General features: G+C 31.5%; 1 protein-coding gene across 1 annotated transcript in view; it reads right to left on the bottom strand.

Moving 5' to 3' along the window:
• LOC140437714 (uncharacterized) overlaps window positions 1-19,159 on the bottom strand; it is a 312,507-nt gene that overhangs the window by 213,321 nt on the left and 80,027 nt on the right. Inside the window, exon 2 of the mRNA XM_072527378.1 lies at window positions 10,860-10,916. Within this exon, the coding sequence (XP_072383479.1) occupies window positions 10,860-10,916 (57 nt within the window). The remainder of the gene's footprint in view (window positions 1-10,859; window positions 10,917-19,159) is intronic.

Here is a 19,159-nt window from a genome sequence, read left to right as displayed (position 1 = left end):
TGTTAAAATCTTGTCTATTATTATTAGTACTGTTATTAAAATGTTGTCTATTATAATTAGTATTATTATTAAAATTTTGTCTATTATAACTAGTATTATTATTAAAGTTCTGTCTATTTGGATTACTGTTATTATTATTAAAATTTTGTAAATTATCACCATACCTAGTGTTATTGTTATATGATTGTCTATATTGTTGATTATCATTTTTATTATATTGAAAGTTATTATTGTTTTTTCTGTTGTTATTATTACTTGTCATATTGCCTCTTTGTATTCTTTGAATAAAATTAATAAAACTATCTATTGTTTGAATATTTTGTACAGTTACTGTTTGGACAACATCAGCATCAAAATGTCTAGATACATTTAAGACTGTTTCTTCCTCTCTAAGTGGTGGTTCTAAATATTTTGCAACTGTTATCAGTTTCAATGCATAATCTACCATATTTGATTTTAAATTTTGATTATACTTTCCAAAATATAGAATTTCTCTAAACTTGGCTTGCTCTAATTCACCCCAATAATAATTTAAAAATTTATTTTCAAATGTTTGAAAATTATCTAAATCATTCTCAATACTAGCAAACCAAGATGCTGCATTGTCATTTAATGTCATTCTAATATAATCTTTAATATCATTAATATTATTCACAAATCTTAATTTATGTTTTAAACTATTTATGTATACTCTAGGATGCAAATTTTTTATATTACCAGAGAATTTAATCCCAGTCTCATTTGTTAAATTTAAGTAAGGTCTCCCTATGTCTCTCATTTGTGAAATATCATCTATTCTCTGTTCCACATTTCTTTCCAACTCTATTTTCTGTTCTATATCTATTTTATTATCTTGAATAATCCTCTTTACTTCTGTCCTCTCATTTTCTATCCTTTTCTTGTAGTCATTCCGTATACTTTTTATTTCATTTGCTACTTTTTTCTCTGCAGTTTGAAGTTTTTTATCCATTTGTTTTTCCATTTGTTTTACAATTTTATTATTATTATCTTCTATTTTCTTTTCTAATTTTCTATAATTCTCTTCCAATTTTTGTTCCATTTTTTTCATGTCTTCTTTGACTTCTTTTGAATTCTCTTCCAATTTTTTTATGTCTTCTTTGATTTCTTTTGAATTCTCTTCTATTGTCTTGTTCATCTGCATCATTAATGACATCAAAGCTGCCATATTGACATTTTCCTCTCTTTCTGGATTCATTTCTGCAGTATCTTGTGGAACTTGAACTAAACTCTCCTCTTGTATAGGTTGTGTTTCTACTTCCACATCTTCTTCATTCTTTTTGCTTCTTGTACCTTTCTTTCCTTGAGACATTTTGAGACTTTACTTGTTCAAATATAATTAAAAATAAATTCTATAATTTTTCCTTTCTACTGATAATTAATTTAATTATATGAGAGCACTTATCTTCCCAAACTAATTCTTTTAAATAGAGAGCCACCGCGTTGGGTGCCAAATTGTTATGTTGTGTTTTTTGTTTGAATGATGAGCAATGAGTATTTTTAATAATATAATATATAGGGTTTTTATCGCGGTTCTCAAAGAATTAGCTTGTAAGTACTTTTTTAAATTATCTTTATTATAACTATTATGAAACACACATATATATCTAACCTAGTCAATGTAAATTTAAAATAAACTATCTTTAAACTGATATTCTTATAAAACTAATTAAATTCTATAGACAATCTAAAATTTAAACAAATTATCTTCAAAATTGAAATTGTTATGACACTAACTAAATTATATTAACAAAATTTTGTACCTTTCTTTCACTGAATGCCTAAATGAACTATTTTCCACTAAGTATATAGATTCTAATCACCACTGAATGTCTTCGTACTTCAGTTATCCTTGTTTTTTGTGAAATTACTTTTTTCAATTATCAGCTTCTACCAATTTAAGATATATTTTTCTTCACCAGCATCTATACACCACCAACCAAACCAGCAAACAGCATTTATATTTATTCTTCTTTTCAATATACCAATATCCAATTATTATAAGTTGATTTATACTAATCTCCAACCATAATATAATTTAATTTCTTCCAATATACCTTTTTTTATCTTCAATAATTATTTGTGTATAATTATAAATGTGCATTAAATTATATGCATAATTTTTAATCTTCATTTAACTCACTATATTAAACTATTGGACTATTTGTACTTGATTCACTGACTCTAACTAACTTTCATAATAAACTGCTTGACTTCTGACTAAAAAACTTAAAAACTGCCTAAAACTCTTCTGACTGCACTATCTAAAACTTTTCTGACTAAAAACTTTCAAAAACTGCCATCTTGAATCCAAATCACGGGTATTTATATGTATTTGGATTTCTAGAACCATCTCGTAAGATATCATGTTCTATTCAGTTCTATTTAATACATGTCTGAATTTTCTGGAACAAACCATTTCGCAAACATGGCCATCTCCGGAGATCCAGAGAATTCCATTCTTTTCTATTAATAATTTTGTTTACATTTAGGCTTTTCAGATCAGAATATATAATTAAATTAGTAACTTAACATTCTAATTTAATAAAATACACATTTCAAACAATATATTATTATAACCCACTTTATATTCGTAAATATTCTTAAACGTCACTTCAGAGTATAAATATCTGTCAATCTCCGAGAGTATTTTTGGTTGCCTAAGCACATGGCTCACTTATATATATTTACAATATTAAAATACAACTTTTTACAATTATTATATGCTAATTTATTAAAAATGCCCTCACATAAATAATTTTTATAAAATTCTCTAGTATATAACTTATTTAAAATAATCAAATACTTTATTATATCTAATATTATGTAGTATATAACTTATAAATTATTTTCTATAAACCCTAATCGTATCAATATATATATATATATATATATATATATATATATATATATATATATATATATATATATATATATATATATATATATATATATATATATATATATATATATATATATATGGCTTATTTTGGTTTTGAAATAATTATTTAAATTCGTAGGAAGGTCTAATAGGGGAGAAAATAGAATGAAATGATAAATGATAAAGAGAAGTTTTATTTTCCCATACAAACAGCTACATTATACCCTTATACAAAATGTTTAATTAAGACTCTACCTCTTCTAGAATGGTCGTTCACTTAAACATAAAGTGACATTTAACAAAAGTCGTGTCTTTTACTTTTTTCGTTTTGCATAAACTCAAGAAAATATGATGAAATTGTAAGGAAAATAGTAAAAGCAGTTTTATTTTTCGGTACAGTTATAATATACTTATCTATACCGTATACCATCAGATATCAACTTTTATTAATTGTATATGAAGTGTTTTAAAAACTGTGATTTTTTCTCGAGAGTAAAATATTTTTGTTGTTGACAGAATTATGTATGATTAGAATTAAAAATAATTTTAAAATGTTCAACAGTGTGTATATGTAATAAAAAATAATTTCAACATTTTTTCTGCAATAAAGTTAAAAATGTAAGTTTGTGTATTAATTCAATACAAATTAATAATTATAAATTTAATAAAAGAATTCTAAATAAACTAAAATTTTAAAATTTAATTATAGTATACTAATTATAGTATAATAAGTATAATAATTCCATAAAATTTTTCATATTAATTTTTATCGTAATTATAATACATTTTAATCGTAATTTATGCTAATTTACAGTCATTGAGTTGCGCCCAATGTAGGCAACTTACAGTTGTTGATTCAGAAAATTGTTAGATGGTGGGCGGATAGCACATTCAGTACTTAAGCTGCCATTAGACGTTCGTAGCAAACCAAATGCAATATGTAACATTAAATACAAAAGTGTAATGGTTGCAGTGATGCAACCGAATTCAGTGATCTGGCCAGTGATCAGTTATCAGTTATGAGCCCATTTATCTGGGATAAATGGGTTCATAAAGATTCACTCGAAGCATTACATAGAAGTATGCAAGATTTAGGCAACGACAAACTATTCGGTGATGCTGCATTACTACTGTCTAGTGACTTCCAATGGATATTACCGGTTATTTCTCTCTTTGCACATGCAGATAAGATTAATGCATGTTTAATACAATCGGTTTTATGGCGAAATGTCGAAACAGTTCAATTGGGTTTGTATAAAAGCAGCCTCACAAGGTAAGACCGGTTGTCACTCGACACTAAGGAGTAGGCAGATTTAGACCTCAGTGCCGTTTGACGGTTCTTGTATTTATACAGAACAAGTTACTGGTACGTCACGAGTGAGAGGAGTAGGCAGATTGAGACTCCGAACTCTTCTTCCCGAGAACTCAGTAATTTTCGTTTATCTGACCGCGGAAATTTATCCGAACATTTTATTCGCCTCTACGGGGAGGAATTTTTCATTCTTACTAAATCTTTTTATAATCTTCTAACACGCAAATACCGTCTTCTCTGTGATCTTGCTTTTCTTAAATCATGTCGTGACCATCAAGTCATTCCAAAATCTCTTCAAGTTAAACATCACCAAATCTTCATCAATTTTTAAAATTCTTAGAGCCACTGGTTTTTCGCTTCTTAGAAATTCAATTCATTCCCCCCAACGCAACTTAAATACAATAAATTCCCAACTTTTAAAAACCTACAATGACATCCACTCTTTTAATATCCATCCATTATTATAGGACAATTTCGATCGTCTTTCTCACCAAAAAGCCCAACACATTTCTGACAACAAAACCCAAACCCAGAAACGCAAACTGGAGCAACTTATCTCTCAGCAAAATTCACAGCCCATTTCAAATCAACAATCTTCTACTGTTGTTCACTTCTCAGATATCCACATATCCGATTCAGCTACCAATGCTCTATTAAAAGGCTTAAATTTCTCTGTCACTCCTCTTTCCATCCCAACTGGGAAAATTATTTGTCAAACTGAAGAAGCTATTTCTCATCTTCCTTCCGACCAAGCCGAAGTTGCCAGACAAGATGTCGCCAGAATTCTCCGTACTTCCAAACCCCCACCTTCAAATATCAGTCTTTCAGAAAGACGTGCCCTCAAAGAACTTGTATTCAACACAGAACTATTCTGAAATTGTATCTAATATTTACAAGTCACAGTGATAATTCTGAGTCCTTCAGTTACTTGAGATCGTCCATCGTATCATCCAGATTGGATCTACGATTACTCAGTCTTCAGTACGTCTGGAAATTCAGTTATTTCGAGCCTTACTTTATCCACTAGGATCAACAGAGACACAGAGTCAGAGCAAATATAACTGCCAAGTCGTTGAATCCCTCACACAATTTGTGGCTTCTAAGACAGGTACAAGCTTCACCTGACTCGGCTGAAACAACGCATAATCAAGGTCCTGACATCTCTGGTGGGCTAGTGGAGGGTATCTACAAAGCACAAGAGAAGAGGTTTTGGTCCTAGTCGTTACATAGACGCTACATTGAGAGGAGTATCTAGACCCTACGGTTAAGTAGAAGGGATGACCTACGCGACTCCTAGAAAACTCTGCTACATGGAGCCGGGAAGACTCTCTCATACCTCCACTAGCCCAAGAGTCCTGGAACCATCACAGGAGAATATTTTTAAGTACTCATTGTGATTATTGCCACTAACTATTTGTTATTTATATTTATAAACTATATTAAAATTTTCATGTATTATGAGTTGCATAATTAATAGGATAGCTAATAAATGTTATTAGAAAATAATTCAAACCGAGAATCAACTATTGTAATGATAAGGAAGGTAACTTACGTACCAACAAAGAGGATATCCTGTTACGATGGGTAGAGCACTTTCGAGAGTTGCTGGAAGGGAAACCTACTAACAATATAGAGCTGGAATACCGAAATGAGGAACTCATGGAACCCCCTTCGGTAGATGAAGTGAAAATATCTATAGAAAAACTAAGGAACCACAAATCCCCAGGCAGCGATGGCATCACAGCAGAGTTATTTAAGCACGGTGGAGAGCAGCTCACCAAGGTGATGCGAGAAATTGCTTGTAAAATTTGGTCTGAGGAGCAAATGCCTGAAGAATGGAGCTTAGGCTTAATTTGCCTGTTATACAAAAAGGGAAACCAACTGGAATGCAATAATTACCGCGGAATAACTCTCCTAAATAAAGCATACAAGATATTGTCAAACATTTTGCACGAGAGATTGAAGCCTTATACCGAAACGTTTCTAGGAGAATATCAGGCAGGATTCACGCCTGAATCTGAGACGTTCAACCATTAACCAGATCTTTACACTACTACAGATCCTCGAAAAAGCGCAAGAGTTTAACATAGATATGTATCATATTTTTGTCGATTTTAAATCGGCATATGACAGTGTCTTAAGACCAAGTCTTTACAACGCTATGAATGAGTTAGGAGCTCCAAAAAAACTCATATGTTTATGAGGACATATGAACATATGACATATGTTTATGATACATATGATACATATGAAGATGTTATCAGCAGTAAAAATTCAAAACGTCTCGTCAACCCCATTTGAAATACATAGGGGGTTAAGGCAGGAAGATGTACTGGTGTGTCAGCTTTTTAATGTCTTAGAAAATGTCTTAAAAAAAGTTGTACGAGAAGGTAATTTAGGTAGCAGGGGAACAATATTTAATAGATCAGTCCAAATTCTAGCATATGCAGACGACGTGGACATTATAACAAGAATCAGGGCGAGAACTGCGGAAATCCTAACCGAGCTAGTAGCAGCAGCAGAACGAATGGGGTTACATATAAATCAAAATAAAACCAAATTCATGGCGACTAACACAAACACAAGAGCTGGAAATGTTGACGCAGATTTAATCATCAATGACCAAAACTTCGAAGCAGTCAAAGAGTTCATATATCTAGGAACATCGGTTAACCCCAATAATAACACATCTTAGGAAATAAAAAGGCGAATAATAATTGCAGGTGTAAAACAGGTGTTATCATGGTCTATCAAAGTACTTAGCTAACAAACGTCTGGCTCAAAAAACTCGTATAAGGCTGTATAGAACACTGATAGTCCCCGTTCTCACATATGGATTAGAGGCATGAACGCTAACTAAAACAGATGAATCCGTCTATCGATTTTTGAAAAAATATGGAGGCGTAGATATAACTTTGAACTGCAGAATATCTATAAGCATACGTTTTTTGGTAAAGATATTACCACTATAATTAAGCGAAACCGCCTGCAGTGGGCAGGACATGTAGCCCGGGCCCTGAATCGAACACGATAAAAAATATTCTAACAGCACAACCCGTGGGAATGAGAAGACGGGGTAGACCAAAGCTGAGGTGGATGGACGGGGTAACACAAGATGCCGAGAAGATCGGAGTCGGCAACTGGAAGATGCAAGCAAGGGACAGAACAGAATGGCGTAGAAAGCTTGAGAAGGTCGAGGCCCTCTAAGGGCATTAGCACCAAGATGATGATGATGATAATTAATAGGAACAAAAATTTATAATTAATCTGAATGAATAATTTTTATTTTTTAAATAAATAAATATATTTATTCAAATTATATTTAATTTTTAAATCTCCAGAGAAGAAAAAGCTCTCTTTGAACTTTGAAAATTCTTTGAACACATTAGTAGAAGAAGAGTAGGGATAAAAATAATATAACGTCGCGTCGTTGCTGATAAAATATCTAGCTATGATCAGACCAAATAAAGGACAAAAATGGTTATTATCGGAAAGAAAACAACGTACATACACATACAAGGATGAATGACATATCCTTTGACTGAATATCCTTTTTTATTTTATATAATTTTTTTTTGTAAAGTTCATACTGTTATATACTTTGTACTGTCACTACTAAATATTTTTCGTAATCAATTATTAATAAAATTATGTCAACATATTCAATTAGGCACCATTCCAGCAACAAAAAAACTAATAACTGACATGTACTTAGTTTTTTATGGCATCCTTTTATCCTTTTATGATGATAAATGACCGCGAAGCGATCCAAATAAAATTTGTATCTGCATATTTTATTAAGTTACAGACTTTAAGAGAAAGAAATAATCAAATTAAGAGCCACCCCAACGCTAGCAGGCTGGTATTGTCCTTTTGGTCGTGAATAATGTACCGTTTAACGGGTCGGTAATGTGATAGATCGAAATTTTAATGTTGTATGTGTAGCAAGTGGCGATTACAACGCAACGATCTATTATACTATGAATTTAATGGTACGTGTAATGTGTTTGTCGAAGGGGCAAATGCGATGTGCTTTACGAGAATTTCATCATTAACGCTGGTTTTTTTACAAGATCGGTGCTTAACAATGACATGATTGATCTAAAAAAAGTCAAAATAGTTTGGCAATTGTATGCAAAACAGATGGTCAAGCTCTCGAATGATAAATAATTATTTTTGTCACGCCTGGAATAGCTAATATACACGATGAACACAAAAAAGTAAAATATGAAGCTTTTATTTAATGTCTATGAAATGTAAATAATATCGGAAATGTTTTCTAAGGTATCTAGATCGTTTTAAACACAAAAATTTTGTATACTTTCATATTTATATACAGTGTGTATCAGCCAAATGGAATAAATTCTTTGATACATAGTACTTATATCGTGTAACCGTGGACAATACCCACGACACACAAATACCGGTATGCTACTCAAGGAATAGAAATGTGTACTCCGACGCGCATGACGTCACCTGCGAAGCAACAGTACAGGGTACTACGGTGTTCGAGATGTAGGATTCCCTGTCCCGGTAGATGTATTTGTGCATCGTGTGGTAAATGAATTGTTTTTACAAATTAATCACCCCTGGATAAGTCTTTAAATATTTTTGTTTTTGCAGATCCACCACATTTGATTAAACTTGCCCGAAATCATGTAATTGATCATGGTATTTTATTGGCAATAAAATAATCAACAAGGATTACTTTGAACTACTACTAAATATATCAACTTCAGAATTGACAATTGCGCATAAATCGACACTACGTCATCCCTGTTTAAAAGACTCTATGAGGCAAAGTGTGAGACCTGCAGTTCAATTATTGTCAAATTCTGTAGCAAAAGCTATTAGTTATGCTGGAGAAAATGGACTTTTGTCAAAAGATAGTTACTGGAAAGAAGCTGCTGTAATTGTTCAGCTATTTAATGATTCGTTTGATCTATTAAATTCTCGATGTAAGTTCGTTGCCAATTCTCCAACACTAAATGCATACTGTACAGATTTAGGTAAGCAATCAGGTCTACTGGATGAAATGTCAGAAATGGTCAATTTATTGCGGGTTGATAAACATAAAGGACTTATTCCATTTCAAAAAGGGATATTGCTCACTAATAAATCCCTGAAAGAGATACTTTCTTAACTACAAGCAAAATACAACGTTGACTATATTTTAACTTCGAGTGTGAATCAACACATCCTAGAGAACTTTTTTTATTTTAAGGTGGTATATTTTAGTAAAACATTCGGCGGCGATCTTTACAGAATGTCGTAATACTATTGAAACTAGTGAATCCTGCGTAAGTAACAGCTCAATAGAAAGTCCTCAATTGTCAAGCGATATTTCGGCGTCAGAAGATATTTTCTTGACACAAAAGTCTCAGTCTGAAGAGGAGAAAATACTTCTAAATACATTTATAGAGGCTCACTACTTGGGGGATTGGAACTAGATAACATAAAAAGAATAACGATAGTTTTCAGCAGAGACTTACAAGCTTATTACAATCTAAACGTTAGTGTCAATGGAATCAATCTGCAAACCGTTCAAAAATGTCTTTAAAGATTGGTTTGGGTCTCCCTTCACCTCTGTTTAAAGTGTACACCCAAACACTCTAGAGGTACGTATAGGATATGTTTATAGAGGAGAACAACGTTCCAAGAGTAGGAAAAGAAAACGGAGAAGACTCCTTGTACACCTTGGTATTTGTATTGGGGAAATTGAAGCTGGACAACCATTACAACCAGCTGCAGCTGCGCATGAAGTGAGTTCAAAATTATTTGAAAAATAAGTAGCATATTATCTGTATATTATGTTTTGGCGCGCTTCCAAATCCTTAGACACTGACACTATCGACTATAAGAAAAATAAAAGAAGGAGTTCAAGAATCTTGATGCCAGAAAAATTTCTCCTGTTTAATTGCACATTCCATTTGAATCCAATCCAATTGGAAATCCATGGTTTAAATTCCATAAAAAATCAGAAACTTGGGGCACATTATGAAAAATGAAAAAAAAGATCTATTAAGGAATATAATGCAGGGCAATGTCAAAGGCAGAAGAAGCGTAGAAAGATGTTAAATCTTGTGGCTACGCAATCTCCGTGAATGGTTTGGATGCAGTTCAGTTAACTATTCAGGCGCGTAAACAACAAAACTATAATTGCCAGAATGATTTCCAATCTTCGACAGGAGCGAAACCTTATAACGATGTGCATCGCTACGCCCTGTTAACGATTCGTACACACGTACTCCCATTACAAGTTCTTCTTCCATCAATGGAAATGTAAACAGATTTCCTACGAAGGTCCTGAAGAGTTTCTCTATTGAACAATATAAGAAAGGAAGAAATTAAAAAAAAAACATCTTGGATCATATTGTAAGATTCAAATAATATTAAAAGTATATCTTATCAAACTCTTAGAATATCTTCCCTTCCTTCCTTCCTCTTTTCTTTACGCTTCATCTCCTTTAAGAATTTGCTTCCATAAAAGCTAGATTCTTTCAAATAAGCCGAATGATCAGCTTAGTAAAAATCTGTTTATACTAAACTATCTCTTAATGTTATAGATATAATATTCTCTAGGTTATTATTCTTATTTTGTAAATAATTGTTTTAATTTAATACATTAACAAAAGTTCAACAACTTACCTGATAAACATGAACCAGGACCGGAGGAACTAAAGGAATTTTTGAATTGGGCAAGACCTGAAATAAAATCAATATCTCATATAATTATAAAACTAAATAATTATAAAACTATGCAAATAACAAATATATTGTATTAATTAGATCAATTTTAAATCAATTAGAGATGTACAGAATGCAATTTTAGCGTTGTCACTCAGTATTGATTGAATCTGCCAGTATATCTTCAAAAGTCAACTCAACTTTACTCTGTAATGTGTATTGCATATTTTCAGGTGGTTGGTACAGTTTATCTGATTATTTCAAAAGGTAATGTGCAATATGCGTGTAATACAAAGGGCTTATTAATGATACACCTTAGAATAAAGCAGTTTAAATTAACTGACCTATGTTTAATTGTAAATATTTAGAAATATAATTTTAAATAAGGTGAAATTCCATTTCATCGTTTTCTATTAACTACTTCAAGCAATAAATGTTCGTTATAATATGTCATATTATTTAAAGAGTGACTGCGCTTCTACTTTTTTCATATATATTTAATAATCAAGGTCAATTAGATCTCGCAAAATTCTTTTATATAGCAGACTAAGACTGATAGTTACTTATATGTCTTTATTGTAATAGTCAAATTTATAAACCTTTTATAAATTGAAGTTATGTGGAATACTTTTCACTTGTGCAGCAGCACTTTTTGTACTGATTTACACGCTGTATATAATACGAGTATATAATATTTGTTCTGAAAGTTTTCTGAATCATGAATTCGATATTTTGTTAAGATCTGTTTTGGTTTTATTTAATGCGGAGACATAACTTTCATTCGACGAATGGGTAGCGTTACGAGAATTGTCTAATATAAGTTTCTGCACCAATAATAATAAAGCTACTAAAAGAAGTTATCCGGAAAACTTCCGTCTGCCTGAGTTTTTTGATTTATTTTTAGTACTAATAATTATAATTTGCGCTGAAAAAGGGAAATCGTTGAAATATCTGAGCCGATTGTTTTGCTACCTTTTAATAGCCGAAACGCCAGCTTACACAACATTGTACGATATCACTGTATTGTACCCAAAATATATAAAAATAGGTAAATACTGTAAACGGCATAAAATCACCCGAAACGACTCAATAAAATTAAATGTTTTGACTCGAAAGCATTGTAGTTGTACAAAGAAGCCTGTAAAACCGTCGTTCAACCAATATAGGATTACATTTATTCTGACATAAAGACTTGAATATGGTCTATTATCCGAAAAATCCCAAAGCTCCTACACGCACAAAGCTTGGCATCTCTTGTGGTCAAAACATTTTTAAATCGATCCACCGTTCACGATTCTGGTCCTATTTGACAAAGAAGATAAGGTCGAGGAAAGCCCTTATGCTTCATTATTTCTCAATAGAGGCTTATGCTCAGTTCTCAGGTTATACCAGTGGCGCGCACTCGGACACCTAGATGAGTGTTTGGCGTCTTTTAAAAAATTAATAAAAGTTTAAATTGTTAATTTAGCACTTTATTATGTTTTAGTAATACAGCGTTTCTTGGTCATATAGTAGACCAAGAAAATTTATTTATTTTAATCAATAAAAAAAAATGTACAAATAACATTTCTACTCAATAAATCCTAATACACAAGGTGGATAATAATAGAAAATAATCTAGACGTAATAGTCATAATACAATTGATATTATTATGTTATAACACTTATATTATCATCATCATCATCATCATATCGGCTTTACAACCCTGCATGGGTCCTAGCCTCCTCAAGAATTTCTCACCAGTCGTCCCTATCCATCGCCTTCCTCCTTATTCCCATGTATTTCCATATATTCCCACGTATTCCCATATTTCTCATCTCTTCATAGATGTTGAAGGAACCTTGTTCTGGGTCTTCCTCTTCTTCTCTGATCAATGAGTTTATCAAGAAGCGTTTTTCTAGCTGGCTCATTTTGTTTCATCCGCATTACATGCCCTGTCCACCTCAGACGTCCTATCTTAATATGTTTTACGATATCTGGTGTAACGATAAAACTACCAAAGAGAATTGAAATACTATTATAAAAATAATATCTCAATCAACCATGGGAGCTTATCGTCTATGTTTCACCTAGCTCAGTATCTCAAGTGTGAGTTCGTCTTGTCTTAAACTAGGAATTAAACCATGAACCCTTAGCTGATAGCAAATAAAACAATTATTTAACTAATCATATTTATTAAAAATAAAAAAAAACAATCGACCCTGCCAAGGCTTTACAATAAACAAATTTGGCGATACTTATGGCTTCGATGGGTGATTGTGTGTTCTCCCAATTAGATAGTTAGGTCCTCCTGAGCTGCAGTTGTTCCATATTAGACGTATGTGGTTCCAATTGGTCCCAATTAGGTGATTAGGTCCTCCTGACAGCTGCAGTTATTCCATAAATTATCCAATAAATTCTCCTTTCAGCCAATAAAATCTTCAATAAACCCAAGATAATTCTGCAGACCATAAAATGAAGCTTATAATAATTTTTGCCTTCTTTTATAAATTTCAGAAACAGGCAAGAAATTATATTCCCACTACGTTAGAAAAGTTGATTGACAGAAGGGAGTCTAAGGTGAAGTTTGTATAGATGACATGGGACGTATGCCTACGATGGAATTAGCTCTTCTATCAACATAGAACAGAATATTTAGTCTACGGGAGAGAAAGAGAGAGGGTGAATATTTATCCTACGGGACAGAAAGAGAGAGAAAAGAAAGACAGAGGGCGCCAACTACTTTTTAAAGAAAAAATAGTAAAAACGAATCTGAAGGAAAAGGAATTAATAAAGAAATTAAAATAAAATAATTATTTAAATATAAATTAATAAAGATGTGACGTTTATAACGTTACACTGGTTCCTGGTATAATCTATAAGGTTCGAAGTTGTAACGTCTTCTCCACACTCCATTGTCATTCACTACTTCATAAATTCGCCTTAGTACTTTTCTTTAAAAACATCCTAACATTTTTTCATTACTTTTTGTTAGAGTCCAGATCTCTGAACCATATGTTAGGACTGGGCGTATTATTGGTTTGTAGAGTTTTATTTTTGTATTTCTCGATATAATTGGGGATTTAAAGATATTGTTCTTTAAATTTAAAGAGATTGATCTCATTTGTTGGCTATGCAAATTCTGCGGTTTATCTCTGCGCTGGTATTATTTTTAGTGTACTATTTTATCACAAATTGAAAAACCTAACGTTGTTTAGATAAAAAGAAATGCAAATATTAATTTGGTAAAGGGAGACAAAGAATCTGATATCACACAATAATGGTAGCCTAAATTAATTGATCTTACCAATCTACCAGACTAAATATAATTCATAAATTGCAAAAGTGAACAATGCATAATTTAGTCATAACACGTTTATCGCAACTATTTGCAAAATAAATAGAGAAAAAAGAAATATATGTACAAGAAGATCGGAAGATCAGCAAACAGTCTTACAAAATGATAAAACAAATGAGTAAAAGAGAAAAAGGTTATATTATTAAACAAAAAAGGACGTAACATTATAGAGAACTATATTATAGCTCAGGATGATACACAATGATCACATAACAATGCAACAACTTATGGAGACCATCAAAACATTAAATAATGGAAGAGCTAAAGCTGTAAACCAAGAAGGAGTTAGAAGAAATAAAAGTGGCTTGCTATCTTGCTAAATTTAAAAATGATAGGTACATCTTATAAATCAATGTCGAAAATTTAAAAAAAGCAACTGCTGCAATTGCAAAATTATAGAGGTATAACCTATGTTGACCTATGGTTAACTATGTTTTGTGTCAAGTGACTGTAATACTAACCACAAGAAGTATTCCCCCAGACTTTCCACACAGCCACCATCGCCCAGTCATTGTAGAGCTGGACGTACAAATTCTGCAAATCAAGTCAAATTAAATACCTAGATGGGACTTTATACGAGCAAACAGGAAAAAGTTCGATTCTGACCTTGATTAGTGCCTGGATTGGATAAATGAAATTCCAATCGATCAATTCCCTAGAAATTAGATATGAATATGTTTTTTATATACATTTAATTTAATTAATTTAACTCTGTTTATTGTAATGTTATAAATGTCATACGCTAAATAAATAGATTAAGAAATATTATAGAAGCTATTTCTGAGGAGAAGCACAAGGTTTCCAAAAATCAAGTCTATTAACGACAATATGTTCGTTATTAAACAAATTAATGGAAAACGAGGATATCCAAAGCATATCATTAAAGTAATCAAAAGTATGTACATAAATACAAAAATCACTATTACAATGAAGAAGAAAAACCTAACCAAAGAGTTATGTAGGCGTAAGTTTATGAAAAAATATGCATCGGAGACATTCCAACGAATGTCTCCTAAAACTTGACCACTGCAGTGGTTAGCCAACGAATGTCTCCTAAAACTTGACCACATGCACAGCATCTGCAGTAATTATAATAATGAGTAAATTGACTTCAAAGAATCTGCAACTTTTAAAAAGTGCGAAAATTGTTACAACAATGAGGTTAGAAAGATTTTACTTTATATCAATAAATTTGTAAATAAACTATGTTTAAAAAAAAGCAGTAGTTTATCCTAATTTTATGCTTACTATGGCAGATACTGGGAAAAAACTGTAAGTAATATTAGGAATTTCTAAGTAAAATTAGAGCATCTACGGATATTATGTTTATGTGGTGTTTTTTCTTAGCATAATGTTAAAGAAAATATAATTAAACAACAAAATAAGCTTTTGAGTAATTTATTAAAACTATATATTTAATAAAAAACCACATTTATTAGACGGGATAAACCCTAACAAACAAAACTGAATATAAAAGAAAAAAAATTAAATATAGTAAGAAATTATCTTATTAATTCGGGTTTGCCAAAGTTGTAATCTATTTGAAGGCATTATGGTTTTGAGATTTTTAATAAGGGTTTCTTTTTTATTTTTTGGTACTCCACATGGAGATATAAATGCCTGAGGACTGGGAAGTTTTTTATTTAAAACTTTATTTTGAAGAAAATCCATTTTAGAGAAAATGATCCCATGTTGGCAACAATTTCTGTTATTTTCGCCAAGTATGTACGAGGCTCTATTTTTTTAATTATTGATTGTGACCCCAAATCTTGCCACTTAAAAAAACCTGTATACTGCATTGTTTTTATTGCAATCTTTATTTTAATTTGCATTTCCAACAGTTGCCTCAAAGTCGTTAAAATCGTAGGTTTTTTTTGTTTTTTTTTTAAGATAGTATCGGTGGACATGAAGTTCGCATGGTGAAGTGTCCTGGTTTGAAATACTTAATAAAAATATCTTGAGCAATTTACAGTATATACAACAAAAGATAAAAAACACCAATTTTTATTTTGACCTGAGCAGTTATCAACCCAAAGAACAAAATGTTCAATATCCCTGTAATGTAAAAAAGAAAGCATTATATGAGCTAATTATTTCTTCTTTTCTCTGTCCAGCAATACCGTCATGCCATAGATATGCAAAAGTTTTTTATTTTTTCCTTTACCCAGGAGTATAAAGCTTTTATTGAATGTCAATATTCTTTGGGTAAATATTGCTTTCTTAAATATATCGATCCTTGGTAACAGCATGAGTTTTTGTAAGTCAACAGAGACTTTAAGGGTCGTTGATGTGTCTGGTTGAGGTATCTGAAATGTACGTTGTTTCTTAATCAAATTTTCAGACACAAACTAACAAATACCTCACCATCCACAAGTTGAGAAGAAATTAAATTGATAAATCGCGCCAATTAAGTAGAAAAAAAACACGGTGATTGTGTATTCCTTGGAATAAACACAGTAACTGCAGGCTCCGTCAACTATGCGGGGTTTTATTTTTATTTAAGTAATGTTGTGGTTGCGGGGTTCTTTCTTAGTTCCACGCATATTTTCCTAGACACTAGGTTTAATATTTCCTTCAGAATATATATTTGGGATTGTAAATACTGTACTTTTCTTAAATAATCATCTAATATAAACTCTCTAGATCTAATTTTCGAGCCCAATTAAGTTTTCTTAATTTTAGCATATGCGGATATATATTTTGCTAAGAACGGCAGTATACGAAATTTGTAAAAGATTAAACCTTTTAGTAAAATCTGCTATCGCTTTGTTGAATTAAATGGCCAAGTATATGGCCTAGGAGAACAAATTCATTAAACTTCCCAGGCTCGAATCGGTATCAAATAATACCGAATGGTAGTGAGACCGATTCGAGTACGGGAAGCTTAACGAATTTGTGCTCCTTGGCCTGTGGCCATTTAATTCAACAAAGCGATAGCAGCTTTTGCTAAAAGATTTAATATTTTAAATATATATATATATATATATATATATATATATATATATATATACATATATATATATATATATATATATATATATATATATATATAATAATGTATAAAATCTATATACTCAATTACATTAAACACGACCACTTCTGCAAACTAAATTAAATGTATTACAACATCAGCTTAACCCATCAGTTGCGAAATTATTATTATTATGAATACACAAACAGGAAATGTAATTTAAATAGTTAGATATTGCAATTTCCAGCTATGCCAATAATGCAACAGAGATGAGATAACAAACCACAAATAATTTGTTACTAAATAGTACACTGTAACAAAATACATACATTAAATTTGAAGATATCTAGGGTATATAACATAATAAACGAAAAACAATCTTAACCACATTTACAGTTAAATACCACAAAAAAAGGTAATGGGTGTAATACGCGGAAAAAGAAATTAAACAAATACTAAAAGCAGAATGAGGCACAATCAAGTTATCTCAAGATATCACTCAGCCGTGAGAACTTGTATTAAAGCGTCTTCATAAATAGCCAGGTCGCTAATTTCCGTGAGTGAGCATAACTAAGTAAAGAATAAAGCTGGCTCAAGTCCGGGCACCAGGCGATAGTTATAGCTTATTCACCTTTTCCCAGTATGGGAGGCACTGTCGGAAGTGGCCATCCATTCACTAGCTTCTCGTGCGATAAGAAAGGACTAGAAACGTACTAACAAAAATCTGGATGAAACTATTGCAAAAGACTGCAAAAGGTTCGTGTAACGGTTATTGTTAACATTTTTGTATGAGGATATTTTCGCCTATTTTGGCGAAGGTGGATATTCAATAAATATTTTTTAGGAAAATTTACTTAAATGAAAATGTTATCGACTATATGACTATCGCCATTATAGGAGATACTAGGCATTGACCTAGTCTGTTTCTCCAGTTGTTCCAGTTCATTTTCACTAGTTTATATCTATTACTATTTCCCACACGCATTTATAATAGGGAACATTTTTAGAATAGGTTCGTTTTCATATTAACAGGCATTTCATCCATGTTAATCTACCTATTTTTATAAATGATATTACTGCCATCTACTATTTTTTTGTCTGTGTAGAGCTAAGTATGATTCTTCCGAATTTTCGTTCAAATATTTTATTATGTCAGAATTTCTAGAATGAATATCTCATATATTATTCGTTTAGCTTTTTGACTCCTAGTCCGTTTGTTTTATTTTCTTCGCTGTGAAATTATCACTAGTCATGGGGAAATCTTAGTTTAGACTCTAGACCCATATTGTTGGACTGTATTCAGTGTTGGAGAATATCTTTTACAGTGTGTTCAATACAGTTATACATCTACAATTTTTACAATCTGATATATCTCTTTTTATTATAGATATTGTCAGTGTACTAGTTTTTTGGCATTTGTCCTTTGTTCCAGACTCTGACAATTATTTTATAAACATGATAATATCGTCGAGTCCTCGAAACCTGTTGTTCTTGAGACATTTAATAATATTCCTTACTACCAGCACTAAATAGATTATATAAGGTTGTTGTTTTTTGCTTGTAGAAGATATGTATCATGATACAATTCTTTGTGAAGTAATTTTTTTATTTACAAACATTGTCGCATCAACCTCTGAGGTTATTACCGACATGAACATATACATGAGATAATATACTTATAAATCTTAAATTTTATTAAGTATATTAATGTCTTTAAGGAATTTAACCAATTGTTGAATTTTACATTTTTCTCCTAAGATTTCACTGGTTGATCCGATGATATGGTTGGTCTGTCTTTGCAACTGGTATCTTGGACACTCTGCAAAGACATGCTTAAGACTGAGTGGAATATTACAATTGTCACAGTCGAGTAAGAACGACTTAATGAGCCCTGTTGGAAATTTGATATTTCCACGGTTTTACATATGTTTTTGATTCGAAGAAAAATCAAG

This window comes from Diabrotica undecimpunctata, chromosome 3, assembly GCF_040954645.1.
Source record: "Diabrotica undecimpunctata isolate CICGRU chromosome 3, icDiaUnde3, whole genome shotgun sequence".
Lineage (NCBI taxonomy): Eukaryota > Metazoa > Arthropoda > Insecta > Coleoptera > Chrysomelidae > Diabrotica > Diabrotica undecimpunctata.
This window is presented reverse-complemented; position numbering and strand designations above follow the sequence as displayed.